The sequence below is a fragment of the Epinephelus fuscoguttatus genome, linkage group LG17 (genome assembly GCF_011397635.1).
Source record: "Epinephelus fuscoguttatus linkage group LG17, E.fuscoguttatus.final_Chr_v1".
Lineage (NCBI taxonomy): Eukaryota > Metazoa > Chordata > Actinopteri > Perciformes > Serranidae > Epinephelus > Epinephelus fuscoguttatus.
Window position 1 is genome coordinate 40,117,817 of NC_064768.1, and position 23,412 is coordinate 40,141,228.

Genomic DNA, 23,412 nt, shown 5'->3' on the forward strand with positions numbered 1-23,412 from the left:
TTGTTGGACCCGTTACACAATAAGAGCAACCGGCCGCATATCATACCAACATTAAAGGACGCCTTTTTTCATTGGTTTCTGACGCTGCAAGTCACTGCTCAAGCACCGGATTTCGACAACTTCAGAATGAGACCGAGCTCTTCCTCGAATTGTTGCTTTTAGTAAATTTTGGATAGTTGGACCTCTCTGGGCGTCAGATTAGTTCAGTTCAATTCATTCATTCATCCATTTTCATAACCACTTATCCCAGCCTATCCCAACTGACACTGGGTGAGAGGCAGGGTTCACTGACACATAGAGACAGACAACCATTCACTCACATTCACACCAAGAGTCACCAATAAGGGGTGCCCATTAGCTCACCTGGTAGAGCAGGTGCTGCATGTACAAAGGCCCTGTTTCCAAGCCATGGCCCTTTGCTGCATGCCGTCCCCTCTCTCCAACGTGCCCTATGGATTAAAGGCAACAAAGCCCTTAAATATCCTTAGAAAAAGAGTCACCAGTTAACCTGCATGTCTTTGGACTGTGGGAGGAAGCTGGAGCACCTGGAGGAAACCCACGCTGACACAGGGAGAACATGCAAACTCCACACAGAAGGGCTGTAGAGTTGTGTGAGAGTTTATAAACTGGGTTTTTGATATAGTTTTGCTGTTGTTAAATGTGAACCCTGATGACCCCAATTAATGATAAGTGTTCGCCTTTTTTGGATTCTCCATTCACTGTGAAGGAGAAGCAGAGAAATCAAGGTTTTCTTTACAATTTAAAGGTCACATGTTGTAAAATTGATAGATGGTAATTTTATTGGTGCAGTGTTTCTTTAATTAAGTGTCTGTACATGGTTAGTGTTGCTGCTCAGGGAACAAAACAGACTGTGAGAGTAAGAAATGGGCTTTAAGAGAAGAATCCAGCTGATGTTTTACATTTCTGTAAATCAAATTCATTTCATATCAAACTTCAAACAACCCTGTGACAGTTTTTCAGCTGAAAATGTGGATGCTTTGCAGTGAGCTGCAGCACTGTAACTGTATCTGTATTTTTGTCCTGTGTCTTATTGACGTGATCTCAGTCTGACTCACACAGGTTAACACAGGAAACAAATAAGCTGCAGGGATCATCCACGAGGGTCAAGTGTACCTCCAGCCCTCTCATGAATGCATGTATGAACGTGTGTGTGTGTGTGTGTGTGTGTACGAGGAGAGCATCCACATCTTTTAATCTCTGCGTATCCCTCAGACTCCAGGATTGTGATTGGACTTTTTTTCCTCTGAATCAGGGACACCTCGAACACACCTCACACACTATTTCCTGTGTGATGTCAAGCTTATTGCAGACATCTGGGGGCCGGCGTCTCGTCTTTGGGATGGTGTGTGTAATGACCATGCCTTATCTTTCTCATTACCCAGCCTGACATGTCAGAGGAAAGCTGGAGACGACTCTGCTCTCCTGACAGAGAGAGAGATGGAAATAATTACCAATGTCTCTTGTGGAATAGGGCGTAAATTGATACACACTAAATACTGTACCTCAGGGGTCTCTGTCTCTCTTTCTGTGTCTCTTTCTCGTCAGATGCACGAGACAAATGAATGCATCCAGAAGGAATTAATTGGATTTGGGAGCAGTCTCCTGCACGATCCACCAGGACACACAAACACCCCCCTCTGCACCTTCTCCTCCCTGCCTCCCATTGGCACACTCACCCACAGACAGACACACACACCTCCTCCTCCTCCTTTATTCCAGTCATGCCTTGCAGAAATGTCTGACGCCCCCCTTACCTACCCCACCCCGATGGATCAGTCTGTGTCCCTTATCCCTCACACACACACACACACACACAGACAGCGGATTGCAGCCTCTCTCTTGGATACAGTGTTTCCATGGCAGCCACGTTTTCTGCACGTGTAGAATCAGACAGAGTAAGAGAGGGAGAAAGAGACCACTCCTATCGATTCACTGGCTGGCTATTGATTCACAGTCTGCAGCTGCACACTTTAAACACAGCCAACACACACACACATTCACGTGCACGCGTGCGTGGAGTGTAAACATCCGACACCAGATTGGATCTTTTGAATGAGGCGTAGCTGTGGAATGTGATAATGAAGGCTCACCTTCTCTCCAGCATGCGTTCACCTCTGAAAAAGGGGGCGTCACCGTGTGTGACTGCTCCTCGTCTGCTTTAACGCTGGAGGCTAGATTTGGTTCAGATGATTAAGAAAAAACCACAGGACATGAACAGGTTGTACTTTTCAGTTCCAGCTGATTTTATTTCCTTCTTGGAAGAAAAGAAAAACAAATTAAAAAAAAAAAAACGACAATCTGTACAGAGGTCTGAGAGGCAGTGATTGACCCAAACATTGGCTGGTTTTGAGCTATAAACATCAAAATGATATTGGCATGATTGGACAAAACATGATCATACACAGCATATTGCACAAATGAAAAAAGAAAAGAAGGACGATAGAAAAGATGTCTCGAAGGTAAAAAAGAAAAAGAAACTCCTGGACCACAATCATCTTCAACATAAGGATGTCCAAAGATGGCTGTCCTAGTGCCTGTCGTTGATCATCATCATACATAAAACACACAATCTTTGCTTATAGTACAGTCAGTTTACATAAATATCTTCATGTTATTATTCTTTTAAAAATCTTAAACACAACAGCTATAGCTACATATACCTGAATCTGAAATACAAATGCTATTTGCCATGCCATAATATAGGAAAACAATTAGCCTGCTATACTTAGCCAACAGGTACAGAAAGGTTAAATACTATTTTTTTGATGCAATTTGCGCAATAACAGATGAAGCACTTCAAACATCTCCCTCCCTCCAAAGTCTAGGCAAAGTGGAATGAGTGTGAAATTCCATCCAGTGGTTCAAATAAAACTTATCTTGATAAAAAGCACACAGAGGTATTAGCTCTATCCAAACAGTGACTCTCTGGGATCTTTCACTCATATACTTTAGGTCTATGTGTACTGGAAACAGTCACCACTCAGACTGGGAGCCTGCAGTGGTGCTTTGTTTACTTGGCTGGTGAAACTGGAGTCACTGTGCCATTAAGAAGCATGTGGGTAAATACTGTAAACACTGTGTGAGGTCAGATTGTGCCAAACAAACCCCCCTCTGCACGTCTAAACACCAATGTAGATCCAAACAACAATGTTGTAGGCTACCCACTCGCCGGAAAAAAACACCCCTTTCTATAGATTTTGTACAAAAATACAAGTAGAAAATCATGACACACTCAAATCTCCTTAAAAGAGAGAAGTCAGACATTTTAAATAAGATACACTTCTAGCCCTTCCGCGCTGGATACAGACAGGTGTATGTGCACAAACACAAACGAGACCTGTACGAGAACAATACTTCTATGTATAAAAAAGTTTGGCCGGTATAAATACATCAATATAAAAAACGTCATCTGACACAGAGGAACTACAAAGTTGAAGCACTAGGCAGAAAGGATGCGCGTCGGGGAACATTGGTCCTGAATTGTGCACTGAGTGTTTAAAAAGGTTCAGAAAAGGGTTTCTGAATTTTGAGTCAGTCTTTGTTTTTTTAAAGTCCTGCCGTTGAAAGAGAAGCTGGTGATAGTGAATTGTGTCCTATGGTCACACAAATTGCGTAATTACGCAGCAATGAACATTTTTACGCATTTAACAACAACAAAATCCTCCTTATCTCGGAGGGCATGCGTGTTGATATTGAAACTATTTTGAGTTTGGAAAAAAACTACACCTGAATAGCAACTTGATGGTCAATGTGAATATCTTTAACAAAAGCCAACATGACGAGCTGTCCAGTAAATGTCCCTTTCCCGACCCAAAATAACATTAAGATTCAAAGTTCGGTCTCAGTCCTCATCCGCTGCGGATTGGTTTGAACATTTGAGCTCAAGTCCGTGTTTCACTGCTCTCTGCTTACATTCACTCCTCCTCCGTGTCCAAATGCAAACTAAGCATTTCCCCCGTCTGCGCGTTCCCGTCAGGCGCACTGAGCGCTGTCCATGTCTGTGAGCGGCGCGTACCTGGGCTCAACGCGCACACAGGCCACCTTTTCTTTCCTGTTTTCACTCTCCCTTATTTAGTGAAAGAATGGCGGAAATATTCTGGTCTGGACGCACGCGCCCTGTGTGAGGGGGGCTGAACAGTTCAAATCTTGGGGGGTGGGGGTGGGGGGGGGCGCGCCGCGGCTCCTCTCCACCGTGCTCCTTTTCAGTAGGTGAACACCAGGTTGGAGATGGTGGACTCCAGCCAGTCTCCTGAGATCATCTCGCTGACCTCCGGGGTGCAGTAGTCGGGGAAGTCGAAGTGAGATCCCGCCCCGCACTCCCCGAAGCTCCAGTCCAAGTCCCGGTCCAGCTCCGCGTCGGAGAAGCCCATGCCGCCCAGGGACATGCTCTCAAAGCCGGGGCTCGGGTTCAGCTCCAGCCGCTCGTCTTCAAACTCTTCATCTGATGATGAGGATGACACGGATGAGGAAGAGTGGGAGGCTGACGGTGTTGGAGAGGAGGCGCGAGCGTACCTGAGGCGCGCGGTGTGTGATGACTCGCTGCCCGCCGGGCTGTGCTCCTCGTACAGGCTGAGCGGGTCGCTGGACTCCGCCGAGCTGCTCAGGGTGGGACTGGCCGGGACTCCCACGGAGGGAGGCCCGCTCTCCAGGCTGCCTGCTCCGCCGAACATGTGGCCGCGCCTCGCCTCTCCGGTGCGCTTCTCCGGGATCTGTCTCGCCCCAGACACTGACCTGGATTTGAAGAGCGCCTGGTGGTCACCGGGAGACGCATAGTCTTGCCCCGCAGCGCTCTTCACGCCCCCCTGCTTGTGCGTCCTGCTCACTCCCTTGGACGCGGGGCTCCTCTTCACACCGCCGGCTTTGGCGCTGCGCTCCCCGCTCTTCTCCCCGCGGTCCGTCTGCTTACTCGCCCCGCTGCCCGACTTGACCTTCTTCCTGGGCCGGTACTTGTAGTCTGGGTAGTCGGCCATGTGTTTGAGTCTGAGCCGCTCCGCCTCGCGGATGAACGGGATCTTGTCTGTGTCTTTGAGCAGCTTCCAGCGCTTCCCCAGCCGCTTGGAGATCTCCGCGTTGTGCATGTCCGGCGACTGCTCCATAATCTTCCTCCTCTCGATCTGAGACCAGACCATGAAGGCGTTCATGGGTCTCTTGATGTGCCCCGTCGGAGTTTTGCACCACGCCAAGTCGCTCCGCTCGCCGGAGGAGGGGGACTCGGGGGTCGGAGACGCATCCATCTCCAAGTCCATTTCTCCCGTGTCCGTGGAGTCCCCGCCGGGAGAGTGAGCGTGGGCGCTCTCTGTCTGGCTCATGTGCTGCACCATCCTGTCCTCAGAGTGTCTGGAACACTGCTCAGTTCAGTGCTGTGACAAAGTTTAAGTGCGCAAAAATGCCTATCAGGCTTCACAAGAAATATTCCTCACTGTGTCTTTAAACCAGACCACTGATGATGATGATGATGATGATGATTACAGGGCTAGAAAAAAGTTCATCCAAGTCTCTTCTGCGTTTTGGAGACGCCTGGTCTCAACTTTCACCAGTGCGCTTCACGGAATCAAAAAATAAATCCCGAAACTATTTAACAGCAACTTTCAACTGCCTGTGCGGCTGAACACGCGCCCCGCGAGCCTCAGTACGCGCCGCTGTGGCCAACAGCAGTGCGAGTCCCTTATGTGAACCTGGCTGTCTGCAGCGCAGCTTGTCTGTGCGGTTGAGGAACCATGTGGCTGAATGGAGCGGCTGCGCTGTCTCATAGTCTCCCTGTTTCCTGAGCGCTCTGTAATATTACTGTAAACACAACAACGAGAACCGCGCTGCTTTATACCCTCATCGCGAGATATAAGAGCCAATCAGCTTCTGTCTCCATCCTGATTTTTCACCGAAGCCACGCCCCCGGCCTCCCATTGGCGGAATAAAAAAAACGGGTAATAATAATAATAATAATGTGCAATGAGGATCGGTGTGTCTGACCTCATTCCTGTCAGACTCCACTGGAGGAAAGACGAACTTGGTGTGTGTGTGTGTATATATGTGTGTGTATGTGAGTGTGTGTATTAAAGGAACACAGTGTCCTTTCCCTGGCTGCAAGGGGAAGCTTGCAAGGATATACTTAGACCTTCATTACTTTCATGTGGATGAGTATTGACTAAATTTAGGTTATGCGTAATAGGGGGGCAAGGAAGTGCTGAGAAAACACAAAAGCAGCCACAACATGTTGTGTTAGTCACACTGCAGTGTGGTGAGCAGGGACGGAGCTGCAGAGTAAACCCACCCAAACACTGCTCACACAACCTGTTATTTACAAATCATTACATCACAGCAGGAAGTATAAACACATGCATGTGAGGTGAGGATCTTTTTCTTTGCACTCTACATCAGAGCATTACGGTCAACCAGAAACATGGACACTGATAATTATGAGTGTTTTGTGCAGGAGTGTGTATCAGGGCCCACACAGGGAACAACACACACACACACACACACACACACACACACACACACACACACAGCAGCAGCAGCAGCTTCCTGCTCCACAGACATTCCTCCTCCTTCACAGCCCCATTATGTTAACACGTCCATGTCATGTAGGATCACGTTACAGCCTGTGTCGCTAGATGTCAGGCTAGAGCCAAAGGGAGCTGACGAGGCTGTGTGTGTGTGTGTGTGTGTGTGTGTGTGCTCACACACATGCCAGGTTTATCTCCGTCCTGTAAATGCCTGCTTTGAGCTGCCATCATTAAATCATGCAGGTGATGTCACCGGCTGAAGTGAGACACTGAAGTGCTGATAAATAGAAAGTGAACTTCAGCTGAGGGTCACCGAGGAGAAATCAGACGCCAACAGAAGTGAAAATTAACCCCCCCAAAAAAACTATTTTCTGATGATAGTTTAATGTACTGTAACATCACTTCAGTTATACACTTGTGGTGTCTATTCTTAATTCATGACATGATCTATGTCGGGATAAAAAAGGCATAAACTCTTTAAAATTTCACAACTCCAACCCCTTCACCCCCCTCGGTGCTTACATAAATCAAACACATAAATAATAATGAGCTCCTTCATCAGTCTATATCTTTAGCTGCCCCAATTACAAGCGTACACCTGCCACTGGATTAGTTTGCTATCTGTCTTTATCTCAACACACACACACACACACACACACACACACACACACACACACAGGCATGCATGCAGGGTTTGTTTAAACAGGTGTAGCAGGTATACCTGTAATCTTATCTGATGTGTGAGGAGCAGCTGTCAGGTAGCTTTCCACTCTGTCAGCAGCAGATGCAGGGCTATGGCAGCACTGGGACGCCGAGGCCCCGTCACGCTGGCCTATCGCTCTGTCATCTTCAGAGCTGCCGCAGCCATGTGTTTACCCCAAATACACCAGCGCTTTGTCTCAGCTCTGTTGACGCCTAAAGGGATGGTGTCATTATGAGAGAGTGCTGTTGGGAGACTGGGGCTCTTACAGCGACTCCTTCAAAGCGCACGCTGGAGTCGGTGTGGGGGTTTCTGAGGATGATGTGCTGATGTTGATATTTCTGGGTTGAATTCAGAGTATTTTTATGAATAAAGGCAGAAGGGTTCTCCTTTGTGTTTGCAGGGAGAGAACCTGTGAAATAGCATTCGTTAACCTTCACTGAAAGCACGGATCAGATGTTGTGAAGTGGGGTTGGATGGAGTGATTATCCACAGACAGTATCTAACAAACAGTAGATGTCAGTTTGGACGAGCCCAGTTTGGAGAAGCAGGCTGGAGTCCAACAATGTGCTGCTGTGGAGGGGTCGGCAACAAAACACATTTTAGCCACCTAAAAAAATGAATACCAGTTGAAGCATACGCTATATTGAGAGTATTTTCACTGCTTTACCTTTTAGTCAGACAGTGATTTCCAACAGGAAAATGAAGCCGTTATACTGTTGACCCCCATGCCAGACACCATTGAGAAAAACAGTGATTTAACATCACTGAACCCAGGAGCTGCTGGTCTACTGCTGCCTCAAACTGGTATTTTGTGCATGCTATTGGGTGACTTCGGCAATTTAAGTTTATTCGGATTCACCAAAGTCGCACAATAAGACAAACTAACAACAAGATCAGAGGCAGCAGTGCACCAGCAGCTCCTGTGTTCAGCCAGCCAAAATTAGGGATTTTGTCAATGGGGTTTGGTGGCTTTAAAGAGGGCATAGAGGGGAACTGATGCCGCTAACAGCTTCCCCGTCAGAACAGGCTGTCTGAAGGAAAGGTAAAGCGGTAAAAATACCCTCAATGCGCGAACACTTCAAGTGATATTGATTTTTTTAGGTGGCTAAAACAGCCACAATTAGCACACTGCTTAGCTTCCATGTCAGACTCCAGACACCTACTATGGATCAATACGCCATACAACCCTTCTTCCAAAAATCCGAACTGTCCCTTTAAAAGCAGTATCAGGGAAGTCATTTCAGGGCTTTAACAAATAGCAGTAAGAACACATTTTCTGCAGCTGCAACGAGGTAAGAACCTCCATTATTCCTGCGCTGACTGACGCCGTGTTTAATATGCGATTTTTAATAAAACATAAACGTTAACCCGGCGTGGCAGGCCGACCCCAGAGCTAACTGCAGGCTAAATGAGCGTACAGCATGTGACTGCGTGTGTGAGCGTGCTTCTTTGCAGGGAGCTGGGTTTATTATAACCAGAGCCGGAGAAAGAAAGAGAAAATGAACGCAGTCGTCACAGTGTGTCGTAAAAAGCGAGGGGTGAAACGAAGATATCCGCTAACAGGCGGCACAGAGATGGAAAGGGAAGACACAGGGAGCTGCTGAGGAGAGAGTGTGTCTCTGCGTGCAGTCAAACGGAGGTGCTCATTACCATGTACTTGCCTTTTTCAACCGCCTAGGAATGACGTGCCACTTTGACCTGCCTGCACGTCATCCGGGGGTCACACACAATGAGGCCTTTGTGTGAGAGTGTGTGTGTGTGTGTGTACATGTGTGTGTGTGCAGCCCTAACTGAATTGGAGCTTTTCCAAAGATTGGAAGTTTGAAACCAGTGGGAAGTCCCCCTCCACCCGCAGTCAAACAGAAAAACTGAAGACTAAGCAATGATTTGCATACACACACACACACACACACACACTCTCTCTCTCTCCCTCGGTGTGACTCATCCACAGGCAGTTTGTCTCCTCTGTGTTTTGTGTGGATGTGGCAGACAGTGCAGGTGGCCATCTCACCATATCACCCACCTACTGCTGTCAGTCCTTACACAACAACACCAACAAAGTCAGCTATTTTTATGTTGCTATGGACGTACAGTACCTCACCCTACCTCGTATCATTCGGTGTTTTTGCCTCAACTCTGTCAATAAAAACATCTAAACAGAGAGATGAGTGACAAAATAAGAGGAGCACCTGACAATATCCTGCAGTGCAGTATCATAACCCTGAAATCAGAGCTGTCGCTTCACCTCTGTTGTAGTTTTTGAGGCCTTCAGTTGTCGTGTTGCTTTGGTTTGCATTATATTACACAGGTGTCACCTAGTCTGCTTCCTCTCTCGATGACCACAAGTCTTCCTCTGCTTCCTTTTTATGTCTGATAACCAAGCTGATATTTGGACATGCAGAGACAGAGAAAAAGTTGCAAGAAGTAAATCTTTAATCCTTCTCGTCTCTCTCCTTTCCTTCCATCACGTTTAAAATCCTGGAGACACAGAGAGAGAGAGCGGTTCAGAGGAAAGAGCAAGTGAGCGTCACATGGGTGCAAAGACGAAAAGAGAGCGCGTCCTTGACGGTTTATCATGAACAAACCGGAGGCGAAATAAAGAGTGACTGCAAAGCAGGAGACAGCAAATTAAAGATGTGTTGTTAAGAGGAGAATGAGTGATTTGGGAGTCCTCGCTTGCTTTCCCCCTCCATCGCTGCTGTAATCCAGAGGATTCGGTCAGGGTGGGAGAAAAAAAAGCGATGGGAGTCAGATGAAAGGAAACGGATGAATGAATGAGCGAAAGACGGAGGTGTGGTCAGGCCGGCGACGCCACGCCCTGGGAACTCCCAACATCCCTCGCCCCGGATAGCGATGACGAGGCAGGTCAGATGATTGCTGTGTCACGCCAGTGCAGACCAACACACACTTGCACACACAAATGCATAAACACACACAAACTCACGGCGAGACAGAGCCAGCTAAGTACCAGTGTACCGCTGCAGGACCCAGACGTGCTGCAGAGTCAAATCGAGAGCGCAGACACACACTCACACACACCAAACTCGCTCACAAACGTACACACACTCGCTCACACACACTCAGCCACTCTCACAGCTGCACTCTACTACACTCAGACTCTGTGATACAACGATCGGTTTTTTGGGGGCATTGTCTAAAAGCCAGAGGAGTGGGAAGGAGCGGAGAATGAGAGCAGAGGAGAAGGAGGGGGAAAGGAAAGGAGAATCAGGAGACAGAGAAGTCGTCAACAGAGCTTTTCGCTCTTTTGCAAAAGTCGTCGTCCTTGCACTCGTTGGTTTCCATCAAAAGGGCATTCGACATGCGACGAGTGGAGGACGGACACTTTCGATATTCGGCATTTTCGGTAGAGGACGCCTCTCAGACCTGGATCCATTTGCAGCAGCTCAGGGATGGATTTACTGCAAGAGAAGAAAGAAAGACAGTTTGTTTCTTCCTGTTATGTTTTCGGGAGGAAAGTCGCCTCCGAGTTTGGAGTTTGCCGGGTCGCTGTGGTTTTTTTGCAGAAACACTGATGGATGCAGACGCGGAAGAGTCGAGTCTGGGAAAGAGACAGAAAGCATCATGACGAAGTTAGGTGGCGAGTGGAGAAAGAGGCACACAGAGTATGGAGAGTGTGTGTGCATGGTGGGGAATTTGGAGGCAACATTGCATGAAAATTTCCCCCCCAAAAAACCCCTCTGTAGTGCCGCACATCAGCAAGGAGAGACAGACGACTGCGACGCCTATCTCCCCTCCATCTCCTGCGTTTTTACCTTTCGCTCTGCCTCCCCCGTCTACATGTACATCTACATTTAGACCCACATGCAAACAACATACGCTGACTAAGCTTTCGATGCTACACAGACACCTCATATCACCCCGCACCCCCTTCCTCTTTCCCCCGCCTCCTCTTCCTCCTCCTCTTCTGTTGCAGGCACATCCTCCTCCAGGCGGGTCAGGTCAGGCAGGCTGGTAGTGTCCTCACGTAGCCCAAGGAGTGGTGTCCTCAGCTCGGGCACGGCGGCAGCCGCTGCAGGGGTCGATGAGGACCAGTCGTGGAGCTCTGAGGCTCTCTGCAGCTCCAGACAGGCTCCAGACGCACTGACCTACATCAGTCTCAGTCAGACTGGGAGAGAGATGGAGAGAGCGGGAGAGAGAGAGAGGGATGAGGTGGGGGTGGGGGGTGCGGAGAGAGAGACGGAGAGCAGGAAAGGATGGGCGAGAATGATTGAAAGACTGGTGAGCAGGCAAATGGGTGGAGAGGCTCGGTGTGCAACAACAGCAACATTTATCAGAAAGAAAGTGAAAGAGTGGCAGGATGCGGGGGGGACGAGGGGGGAGCATTCAAATAAACTCTCAACACTAATAACTCATAAAAATCCCTTTTTGTCCTCATCAGTTCGCTAATCTGTATCCTCGCCTCACTTTTCCCCTTTTGCCTCAGCTCCCTCCCCACGCAGCCTCCCTCTTCCTCTCTCCTCCTCTTCCTCTGTCTGTTCAGCCTGATTCTCATCATATACCATTCGAAACGTCTCTCACTGTGGGAGGATTAGTCCGTCTCTGGCTGCCTGCTTATCTGTCTGCTCTGGCTTTTGGGCTGCAGAGGGAGAGGAGGAGGCGGAGGAGAGGAGGTGGAGGAGGAGGTGTGTGCGCGTGGAGGGGAGGGTTTGGCATCTCTTGCTCAGTTGTTGTGGCTGTATCAGCTCGACTCAGCTTATTGCGAGTGTATGTGTGTTTTTTTTTTGTTGTTGCTGGAGTGGAGCAGCAGAGGCTCTGCAGTGCGGCAGTAGTAGAGAGAACATTTTGTACTACTGTGTGTGTGTTTGTGTGTGTGTGTTCAGGCAGGTGTGGATGTGTGTGGCAGTTCAGCGTGCATCTCCCTGCACACTTAGACTGATTGCGTCCATTCCTGCAATGCTCCGGCGGTGTGTGTCCGACTTGCTATGTGTGATCATTACTCCCCAGCGCCGGCATCGACACTAAACTCGGATCAATACCAATAGTGAGACAGATAGATCAAGCTAACGTTAGCGTGGCTCCCCCGGGACCCGTGTGGCAGTGGAAGTCAGTCTCTAAAGCAACATGCCTCAGTCACACTAACAATGTCTTTATCCTGAGGTGAACGTCTATAGGCCCGGGGGAGCTGAAAAAAAAAAGGCGAGTATATTAGAAGGTACGGTGAAATGCAGCTGGGTCAGCGGATCCTGGTAAGGTCAGTGACTCACGAAGAGATTTAAGAAATTGAAGATGCTCCAGGTTTTTAAAGGGTTAGTTTAGTTTTCTCCTCGAAAGCCCTCCTGATTTATTGGGAGCTGTCAGTCTTCGCAGTTCATCTATGAGGGACTAACCCCTGTGTTATGGCCGTGGACATATTAGAAGAATTGGTTTGCTAAGATTTGAGAGATCAGAGGCAATCAAACTAAACACTGGTGGGATAAATCCTCCATCTGCACCTCGGCACAGGTCCCTCGAACAAGAACGCCTAAAACTGCCATTGCTCTAAATATAAATCACTCTATGCTGACCAGATACAAGCCGATGTGTTGCTATTATCAGGTAGAGAAGAAACTGCACGGACAAAAATGTAAAAATGACAAGTTGTGGTTTTACGGGGAGGTGACACAGGAGGTTGCCAGGCAACCAGCAGGGGCGTAAAGAAGTCACTGCCCCCGGCAAGAAATGGTTACAACATGTAACTCCTCATAAAAACACAACTTTCCATTTTCGTATTTCTGTCTGTGTCTGGATTAATCTAAGAGATAAGTGTTGACGGTGACCTTTAGAGGTGCTGGTAGCCGTAGTGCAAAACTAAGCTAATCATCTCCTGGCTCTACGGCCAAACTCAAGCCCAGGTCAGACCTAAGATTCGGCCGGGTTTGGATCGTAAAATACGTCACGCTGGTCAAGTCAAAATGACCAGAGACGGCCTGTTGGTTTGCTGCAGGAGGTGCTCCGTCCCCACCGAGCCCTCTGTTTCCGTCCTCATGGTGTGCCGGTGTCGGATGGTGGTTCACCACACAAAGAGTCCATCAAAAGCTCTGGCACAAGCAAGTCGATCTCAGGACCTCGGTCTGACCACGGTAAGCCTCTGAGTGCAACGGCCAGTATTTCAGGGTTCCCAGGCTGAAAAGTGCAACGTCATTTCGGCTAATCTCGATAAACAGATATCTGCAGATACACTCCTAAAAAGCAAACAAAAAGCTAAATCGCTGTCAGACAATAGCTGATGGGTTCCAAGACTGCATTCTGTGTTCACTGCTTTTACTCTTGACAAAAACTGTTTACCTGCTGTTCAAAAGTGATTCATCAGTTCTACTCAAACAACACGTTCTCACTACATTTGGTCATGGACTTTTCACGTCGAGATATGACGTCCAAGGTACCCTGGGCGCGTTGGTTGTTGACGTTCTTAGACGCTGTCAACTTCTGTCAAACTACACTTCTGTTTTCACAGGAAACGTACAGTTTGCATACAGTCTCTTGACGTTTTTTTAAACAACTAACACACGTGGTTATGTTTTGCCAACACATGCACATGGCTGGGTTTAGGAAAAGGAACAAGGTTTGGCTTTACAATCGTACGGGAGGTGAACACCAGCCTCCCCGGTGAAGTCGGTGGTTGTTGGATCCATTCACCACCCCTACCGCACGCTCTACTTGGACTTCTGCCACCTTAACTTTCACTGTTGTCCTGCTGTGTTTCCCCCGATGTCGCATCAAGCTGATGTGAAAGGACGATTTTTTTCGTCAGTGTCTGACACCAAGTCACCGACCAAGCCCTGGGGTTCGACGACTTCGGAGTGAGAACATGTTGACTCAACTACAAAATGTAACAAACAAATGTGGACCAGAACCAGAACTCATCCGATACCAAAATCTTGTACCTTTGTCCACAGATTAGATTAGTCAACATTACCTTGAGATTGTTTCACTGACTGCCAATAGACCTTTTCTCTTTTGAGCAAAGAGGACAGGTCTATTGGCACAACCAACTGTAGCTTCTGCTCAACCTGCAAGAAGCTGCTACGTCACCAAGCTCCCAGAGCAACCCATTCTGTGAGTGTGCTTGAACATATGTTGCTGAGCCACAGTCTGGTGTTACTCAGCACTTCAGAGCCGCAGATTCAACACCACTTCAAGAAAATTCAGGGCTGTTGGCAGCTGTAGCAAAATCAGGGAGTGCAGGGAGTGTATCTTTAAGAAAAATAAACGACTTGTTTGAATTACTAAAAGGCAACATGTGACCTCAATCCACTCAAAACCAAACAATGGTGCAATTTCTCTTTGGGATGGATTGAAAGAGCTCTCAGTTCAGTCCATATGAAACATAAACCATCCACTGAAATCACAAAAACCAAGAGCTGCTTTCAAAACAACACTGGTCCATACTGCAGCTCATGTGTGTCTCTATCCAGGACGGTGAGGAGTGTGTTCCTTATTTCACATGGCACACTCCCTGACGCCTGATTATGGTTGAAACTCTGGGCTGCTGCAGCCAAGTTTCAAAGTCAGTCAAGATAGAGACAGATAGAGATGTCACTGTGTAGATCTCTTTCCCATTTTCTGCTGCAGAGAGCAAAGTTATCAGGTCCAGATGCAAAGAAAAGTGGGTCACCACACTAAACATGTGCCAGACCCTATACTTCCCCATATGTACAGGGACCCACTGCTTACACTAGTGTACATATGTACACTTGCCAAGTCAGACCGTTTTCTTCCCCATCTCCCAAAATAGCACAGAGCGGACTCAGAGTGAGCGTGTGTGTGTGTGTGTGTGTGTGTGTGTGTGTGTGTGTGTGTGTGTCTGCCTCCATCTGGTGTATATCTTACATCTGCACATACATCCCTGCCTGTATGCATGGTTCCCCTACGGTAAATCTCACAATTTGATCATAACTACAGGGTGTGTTTCACATCTTTTAAGTTGTTCTGTTTCGCCGCAGTCTTTTGTCTCAATCTCCGTCTCGTATGACATCCAAACTAGTAGCTGCCTTAAACCCCCAGACCCTTTCATGCTGCGTCTCTGCCATCACAAACAACAGAAATCTGACAGCGGTGAAGGAGCGTGGTTTGGCCCAGAGATCTTTTTAATGGGGAGTTTATAGGCGAACAAGCAGTTTCTTTTTTCACTGAGGGAGTTTAGTGTTTCTGTGCTCCAGAGGTCAGGAGGAATCTGTTGGGACGGGGCCAGCTCCATTTCAGGGGGATTCAGCATGCAGAGCTCTAGAAAAGTGAGCCATGGTATATCATCAGAATGGCTCAAATAGCTCCGGGCTGACTACTATTTGTGAACATAGATGTATTTAAGGCCAAGAGTGCTCCGTCAAAGCCCTCGCTGAGTTTTCCAAGTATTTCCCAGCGTGACCTTTTTCTCAGAAATAAATGCTGTGCTAGCCGGTCGAAATCAATGACACACTTTGTCTTCCTTCCTGCTGCCTCCAGCTTTTTTTTCTTTGTTTAACACTTTACAAGTTGTGACAAATTACAATGCTGAGAGCGCCGCAGAACAACAGCAATATCTAGATGAACCAAGAGCATGTAAACACTCGGGCGCAGACAAACACACACTGCTGGGCCGGCTGGGGAGGGTAATGTGATTGGACTGGACAGCAAGTGTCAACCCATGGGGCAAATCAGCTGTGTTATGATGCGTAATCGGTCGGCTGTCTGGGGAGGTGTGTGTGCGCGTGTTTGTGTGTGTGTGTGTGTGTGTGTGTCACACTGCCACACACACATGCGGGTCATTCGCTGGCTATGCCCAGGGTGTATTGCATTGATTCGTGTTGGTCACATCTTGAGCTGACAGTGTAGCGGCATCGCTGCCATGACAGGAGAACCCCTCCTGTTATTGTTGTTGTCTCCCTGTGTGTGTGTGTGTGTGTGTGTGTGTGTAGGGGTGGGGGTTATGAGTTCGGCTACCTTTGGGGACACATTTCAGCCTCAAGACCAGTTAATTGGAGACGGCTTGTCCAACTGGGGACAAAGCTGTGTCCCTAATTGGGGGAAAAGCTGATTTTTAGGTCAGTAGTTAAGCTTAGGGTCAAGTCTCCAGGAAACTAACGTATGCCTAAGTAATTTCCCCAAAAGCTACCTACGTGAGTGTGTGTGTCTTCTGTAAACCTGCCTTGTAAGGCCCCAGTCACACAGAAAGCATTTTGCAGGTTGTAAAACACGAGGTGCACTTCACTGCCCTTTTTTCTAAAACTGAATACCACTGGTAAAAACATACTTGCTGCATCTTTTTATTGTTGCCAGATAACCACCCCATCACCTCCTCACCCTAACCTTCCTGTGTAATGAACGTACTGTTTATTTATTCTATGTATCCTGCAGTAATCAGTGTGTAGCTGCTGCCATGTTGAGGCAGAGGGTGCTGTCTGTAGCTCTGGCTGAGGGTGAGAGGCTGTCAGCAGATAAACAGAGATCTGTGTGGGTACATGAGACCCTAAAAAAGAGGCTGGATCATGGGGAGTACCACCAGTTGGTCCAGGAGCTTCTCCTCCATTGGTTACCAACTGTACGCTTGTTGTCGTGACCACCACAGAAGCCCCGCCTCTCGGAGATAACGTGGGGCGCTTTTCCGCTCTGAGTTGAAGTTTTTTCAACTGGAGGAGTTCAGAGCGCTCCGGCAAAAACGACAGGTGCCTAGAGTGCAGAAACACAAGGCTTGTAGCAACGCAATACAGCGAGCAAAAAGCCTCACTGTCATTAAAATCAATAATAAAAAGCCGCCTCTAGCTGCTAAAACACTTCCTGTGTGATCACGGCCTGATACAGTATATATATTTATATATAATAACGCCTATGAAGAAAGGTGTATAGAATAGTTCTGTTTATTTAAACTTTCGTCTCATTTTGGTACTTTGGGCCATCATTTCTGTCAGATGTGCTAAAGTTGTACTCACCAAGTTAAATGCGTAGATCTGGCACACTGTAGTCTCGCCACCAGACAATCAGAGATCTCCACCTTCTGATAGTCTGGGGACACTCCTTTCTAAAGTGTGTTTAACACACTGGAGAAAACGGCCGGCAACAAAGCAACGCCTCCTGCATTTTTTAAAAGGACACGCCCTCCCAGAAATGTGCGCTCCTCCTTTTCTCGTCCACAAGGAAACAAACACACAGAGAGCTTGAAAATGGATGCCGAGAGATTTAACTCTTTTTTATCAAACATGTGCTCAGTCCACAAGATTGTGGAAATGAAGGACTTACAGCAACTTGAGCCATTTTGTACAGTGTGTGTGTGTTTACGAGCACAAGAGTTCAGCGAGCCACCGAAGGACCGCCCTGCAGATTTACTATTGGTTCTGCAACGTAGGGAGTTTTTTTAATCTCTGAAATTGTATCCGCCCATCTAAACACAAAATCAGGGAGAAAGACATCAGTTTTTAGTTAAGCAAAGCGTCTAAAGACTGACTTGTGAGTCTAATCACACGTTGTGACATCATGACGGCAAGAAATCAGCTTTCAGACAGTGCTGGGGAAACTACTTCGAACTAGTGCACCTACAGTCAAACTTATCTTCAACAGAAGTAGTTACAGTAAGCTACAGCAACACTACACTTTGTCCACCTTAATTTTCATTATTGTCCCGTCACGTTTCCCCTGGACACTGCTGACCGTGCATCAAGCCAAGGTGAAAGGTCGGCCTTTTTCGTCTGTGTTTGACGCCAGAAATCACTGACCAAGCACCGGTTTTCAACGACTTCGGAGTGAGACTGGGTTGGAAAAAACATCAGCCAACATTTGTATGTGGGGCCCATAGGGTAGTAAATGGGCCGAGAAATGGGCCCTTCACTGGGCTCCATGCTGGGCCCATGCCAGTTGCCCACAGGAGGCCCCACTTGGGTTACGCCAGAGCTACCTGGGTACCAACTGGGTATGGGCCCAAAATGTGCATCTTATCTGGGCTCCACTTGGGTAAACCAAGCCAAGTGGGCAGTTGGCATAGGGCTAATATGGAGCCCATGGACAATCCAATGCAGGGCCCATTATTTGGTCCATTTAGTGCCCACATGGGCCCCACATACAAATATATAATACAAAAATCATTTTGAGAGCAAAATGTTACAAAACGTGAAACTGTACTCACAGGACAGATTGTTAAATTGGATATTTGGCTTATTTTTAGAAAGCCTCCCCTGTAATGCACCGAGGTAAGGGTGGAATCTGCTCATTAATTTGACCACTGCAGAGCTGTGTGTGTGTGAGACACGCTGAAATCAAACAACATGAGCGGAGCAGAGAGTGAGTCTGTCTGTTTGTTACACAACACTGAGTCAACGGTGTGGAGCTGTATGTACAGTAACAGCAGACTGTTGGCACTCAGAGAGAACAGGTGGAATAAACAGTTCATGATGACAATTTATGTGTGTGTGTGTGTGTGTGTGTGTGTGTGCTGGAGTGTTTGAAGGAGAGACAACCAACCAGTTCACATTGGCCAGACTGACCAGACAATAATAATAATTCCATAACGACGCAGAGGCCTCGAGGGACTCCACGAATAGAAACTTTCAAAGATGTAAGGAGGAGGAGGCAGGAAGAGGAAGGATCAGACGAGAGAAAGAAAATGGGTTGTCTGTGTTTGTCACCCACGTGTGTGTGTGTGTGTGTGTGTGTGTGTGTGTGTGTGTGTTCGTTGCTTCAGAACAGCACATTCTGGTTTTTGCCTCCATACTTTACACTTGCTGAATGTTTCTGCGTGTCAGACTCTCCTCCCCAGGCTCTTTGTTGCTTTTATAGCTCAGGCGGTCTTATCTAACCAGGTCCCCCGAGAAAACCAGAGACAGAGAGAAAGAGGGAGGGAGAGGGAGCAGCGAGGCTGCAGACTGCAGAGAGCAGGCAGGGGAAGAAGAAGAACTGAAAGTCATATCAACAGCGCTGCAAAAACATCCATCCTAATGAGTCACGTCGTCTACACTGAGTCTCAGAATATTATTTTATCTTCAGAAAAAGCAACAGTCTGAAGAACCGAGCCGGTGCAGTGCAGGATCTGCTTTAAATGACACATTTTCTTTTTTCCCTCTCAACATATTGTTTGTAAAAAAACTGCGGGAGGAAGCAAAACTGTGTTTATAACAAGTGGAAACAGGTTCAGAGGCAAAATGAGCCAAGTTAGTGAGACATTTTAGAAACGGGGAATTCTAGGATGTGGCAATCTTAGTGCTTTAAAGAGAGGATTATTGTGTTAATGCAGACTTGTTGGAAAGTGACCAATCGGCTCTAAGCTAACTCTCCATCTGTGCGGCTGCCAATCACAGCAGTGGCTCGTTAAAAAAAGCTGCTTAAGCAAAATGTTCCTGGTCACACACAGGTGAGAGTGGAGGCCTGAGGCAGTGTTTGTACTGTTGACTCATGTTGTTAAATCTACTGTAAAAGTTAACTGGATCCACCTCTCTGCTCTGGATAATGCTGATCAGCAGTTACTTAACAGACGATATTAGTACTGACATGCACATTAGACAGAGCTAGTTACCATGAGCACGTGATCTGATTGGTAACCCTCTAATCAGGAGGCTGCCAACCTCTGTGGTGACCCCGTCAGATGAATATGGTTTGATATATGGCTGTGGCCTTAGAGTGTCCACATCACCCAAGTATGTAAATTTCATCATCTGCCCACGTCTGTGAGGATCTGTATAGGTCACTGACATGTAGTGCTGTACATGTAGACAAACGTATGAGCATGGAAATATGTGTAGAAACAAATTGAGCATTAACACAAGTGTGTGCCGGCCCGTTTTGGAGTATATCCAGCCCTGCAGTGTGGACACAAGTTGTGCACAGCTAAATTTTTAGAGGCCTGAAGTGATGGGAGTGAAAATAGCTAAATATAAAATGTTCTCAGACATAATTTGTCGCCCCTTTACATGATGTTGTGCCCCTGAAAATTTACTTTGGGACCCTCTGATGGATCACGACCCAGAGTTTGGGAACCTTTACTCCAAACATCAACTGCTTAAGCTAAAAACACATTGATGTGTCGTGTGACGTGCATCAAGTGCCGCCCCTTGCACACCGGACACGTTGCACTGCAGCTTATTAACAGACGACCACACAAAGTTATTAGTACTCATGCTGAAAGATCTGTACTTCCACCTCTGCGTTAGCTTAAATCACGTGTTGACAGCCGCTAATTAAACTTTATTTCTCACCTGAGGAGCCGATCTCCAGAGCTGTGACTCATCAGGCAATATCTGTTTGGCCATTGTCTTTATAATGACGGGATTGTGCGTCGTTTGAACCTCAACAACAAGTCTCACCTCGTCCAGTCTTTGTCACACACGAGCAACAGAGTTCTCTTTATAGATCCATGGTGAGGAGAGGAGTCGAGCTGCCACAGGAGGTAACCAGTGTGCCAAAATAATCAGCCATATTTACAGTGGTGGAAAAAAGTTTTCGGACACCCTTAAAATTATACACAATCTCGAATATTATCATGAAATATTTGTGGAAAAATCTTTTTTGTGTTTCAAAAGGTGTGGCTGCATTAGACAGATACAAACAAATACAAATTATATTTTTTTGTTTATTGTTTACAAGAAAAACTAACAAAACTAAATTCTTGACAGTTTCAATATGTCAGTTCTCAACATTTTCAGTATCAAAGTCAACAAATAACAGAGAATGTGTTCAAAACTGAACAAAAAATAAATAAACCATCACATCATCAAATTAATATTTAGTAGTCCTGCCACTGGCACGTAGTAGAGCTCTAATCCTGGCTGGCATGTTCCCCACGAGCCTTTCACACTGTTGAGGGGTAATCTTGTCCCATTCTTCTTGAATTACTGCTTTTAATTCTTCTAAATTCTTTGGTTTATGCTTTGAAACAGACCTTTTGATAATCCACCACAGATTTTCAATGGGGCTCATGTCCGGGGATTGAGCTGGCCACTCTAAGACCTGGATACTGTGCTCCTGCAGCCAAGTTCTACTGGCCTTGGATGTGTGGCAAGGGGCATTATCTTGTTGAAACATCCAGTTTTTACCTCGACGGAACAGTGCACGCGCAGAAGGGAGCATGTGGGTTTGGAGAATGGTCCAATACTTGGTAGAGTTCAATGTGCCATCACAGACAGTGAGATGACCAACACCAGCAGCACTCATGCATCCCCAAACCATGATACTGCCTCCACCATGCTTGACAGTAGGTGCTGTACATGCTGGAGATAATGCTTCGCCTGGCCTTCTGCGTACCCTCACATTAGTAGGAGGAAGATAAAGCTGGAAACTGGACTCATCTGACCACAAAATCTTCTTCCAGTTCCTGGCTGTCCAGTTCTTGTGTGCCTGGGCCCAACGACGCCGGGCTAACCTCTGTCTCTGATCAGGATGTCATTTCTTGCTGAAGAAACCCTTGGACGCCCAGATCTTGGTTTGTCTTCCAAGCTGTTGGTTTGTGTGTATTTCTGCAGAGTGTATCCAACTGCTGAAGGACTGCATCTGCACTTCCTGGCTATCTGGCGGCAGCTGTACCCTTCCTGGCTGAGAATCTTTATCTTCAGGCGTGTTTCCTGCGTTAGGTTCCTTGTTTTAGCCATTTTTGTGTCTGAAGAACTTTCAAATGTGCTGGCTTTATGTAGACACGAAGCTTGGCAACAAAAATTTTGTCTTTTAATAAAAAGAACGACCTTCATCACTGGTACCAAAATGACCCAATACTCAAAATTTCTTATGTATTTTTATGGAACCAATCAATTTGAAGTTTTTAATGGCTTTTTTAGGATTTATTTAGTATTTTGGCTGTGACTGTACTAAAAGAAATTGCACTTGAAGACCTAAGAGTGATTCTTAATGCAATATTTCACAAATGCATGGGGTGTCCGAAAACTTTTTTCCACCACTGTACCAAAGTAATATATTTGTAGTGTAGCTACTAAAATACCCAGAAAGTAATGACACTCTTTTCTATCCCGGCTAATCTTGCTGATTATGAGTGCTGTTTTTAAACAATGAACTTAACATTCCCAGACACATCAGGTGTTTCAATACAAGGGCTCAGTGAAATGAATGCTGCGCAGCCACAGGTCACATCAACACAAATATACCTCTTTACACCTGGCATTAACATGCGTTTTTTGTGATCGGATTGTAATCGGATTGCTCTTGACCACATGAAAGCACAGCTGTAAATACACTCGAGACGGATTGTTCCCCGATCTACCAAACCACCTCTGAAGGGGGTCCGGGACGCATTGTGACCACATCGAACACAAGTGTAAATGCAAATGCGTCTCCAATCCACATGCAACAACTCCGTGGGCGAAAATACGTAAGCGAGGTGCACCAGCTGGGCACAGGAAAAAGAAAGAAGACAACTACAACAACCCTCAACGTGTACGGACTGCTAAGAAAAACAAAACATGGATGATAGCTGAGGATGGTGGCACGGTGAGACGAAGTGTCCACTCTCCACTTGGTCCGACAAAAGTGTCCATACAATAACGCGACTTCACGGGCAGCTAACATCTTCTTCTTCTTCTTGTTATTGCGGCGCTTAGGATATGACGTAGTCTGCTGCTGGAAATGTTTGCAGAAGAAGAAGAGGAGGAGAATGTGACATCAGCGGGACGGAGCGTGATCAGATAGCAAACGGATCTGGATGTGGACACCAGAGACGCATATTAATACCGGGTGTAAATATATGTGGTCAAGCGCTATCCGATTGCAAAAGACGCATGTTGATGCCAGTGTAAAAGGGGCCATACATTTTCGTTTTAAAACGGCATTTTAAAATGAAAAACATCGCTAAACACACAAGCGTTTAAGCACTGTTTCAGAAATAATCTCCATCTATACGACCACACCAGACATGCGTGTACTCGTGCGAACAGGAAGCAGATTGTCTTTTCTACTATGTGAGAGATAGTGAAAATTGAGACCAGAGATTTTTTTGCTTGGACCAATGACAACGTGGAACTTTGTACTGAAAATAACACATGATTATAAGCAGCAAACAGATTGGCCTCTGTCTTAACTGTGCAGGAAACAGTTTGGTGCCCACTTCCTGTTCACAAACTCTCGTTATTCTAGATAAACACGGCACTAAAATTTGTTTCTCAGAACATTTTAGGAGAGAAAAAGGCAGTGAAGTAACAAAATCTTGATTTATTTTCATCAGCACTGCGTAGTTTTAGGGAGTGATCGGGTTTAGGTCTGAGTTTGAGAGAGAGAGGCGGGTAA

At 46.8% G+C, this 23,412-nt stretch overlaps 1 protein-coding gene across 1 annotated transcript; it reads right to left on the bottom strand.

Moving 5' to 3' along the window:
* Nucleotides 1–2,366: 2,366 nt before the first annotated feature.
* On the bottom strand, nucleotides 2,367–5,818 carry sox4a (SRY-box transcription factor 4a). The gene has a single exon (XM_049602102.1). It carries the CDS (start codon nucleotides 5,340–5,342, stop codon nucleotides 4,224–4,226), a length of 1,119 nt encoding a protein of 372 aa, XP_049458059.1. The 5' UTR covers nucleotides 5,343–5,818; the 3' UTR covers nucleotides 2,367–4,223.
* Between the last annotated feature and the right edge of the window lie 17,594 nt (nucleotides 5,819–23,412).

Excerpts from the sequence above, each read along its gene's own strand:
- sox4a (XM_049602102.1), bottom strand. The coding sequence starts at position 5,342 with ATGGTGCAGCACATGAGCCAGACAGAGAGCGCCCACGCTCACTCTCCC.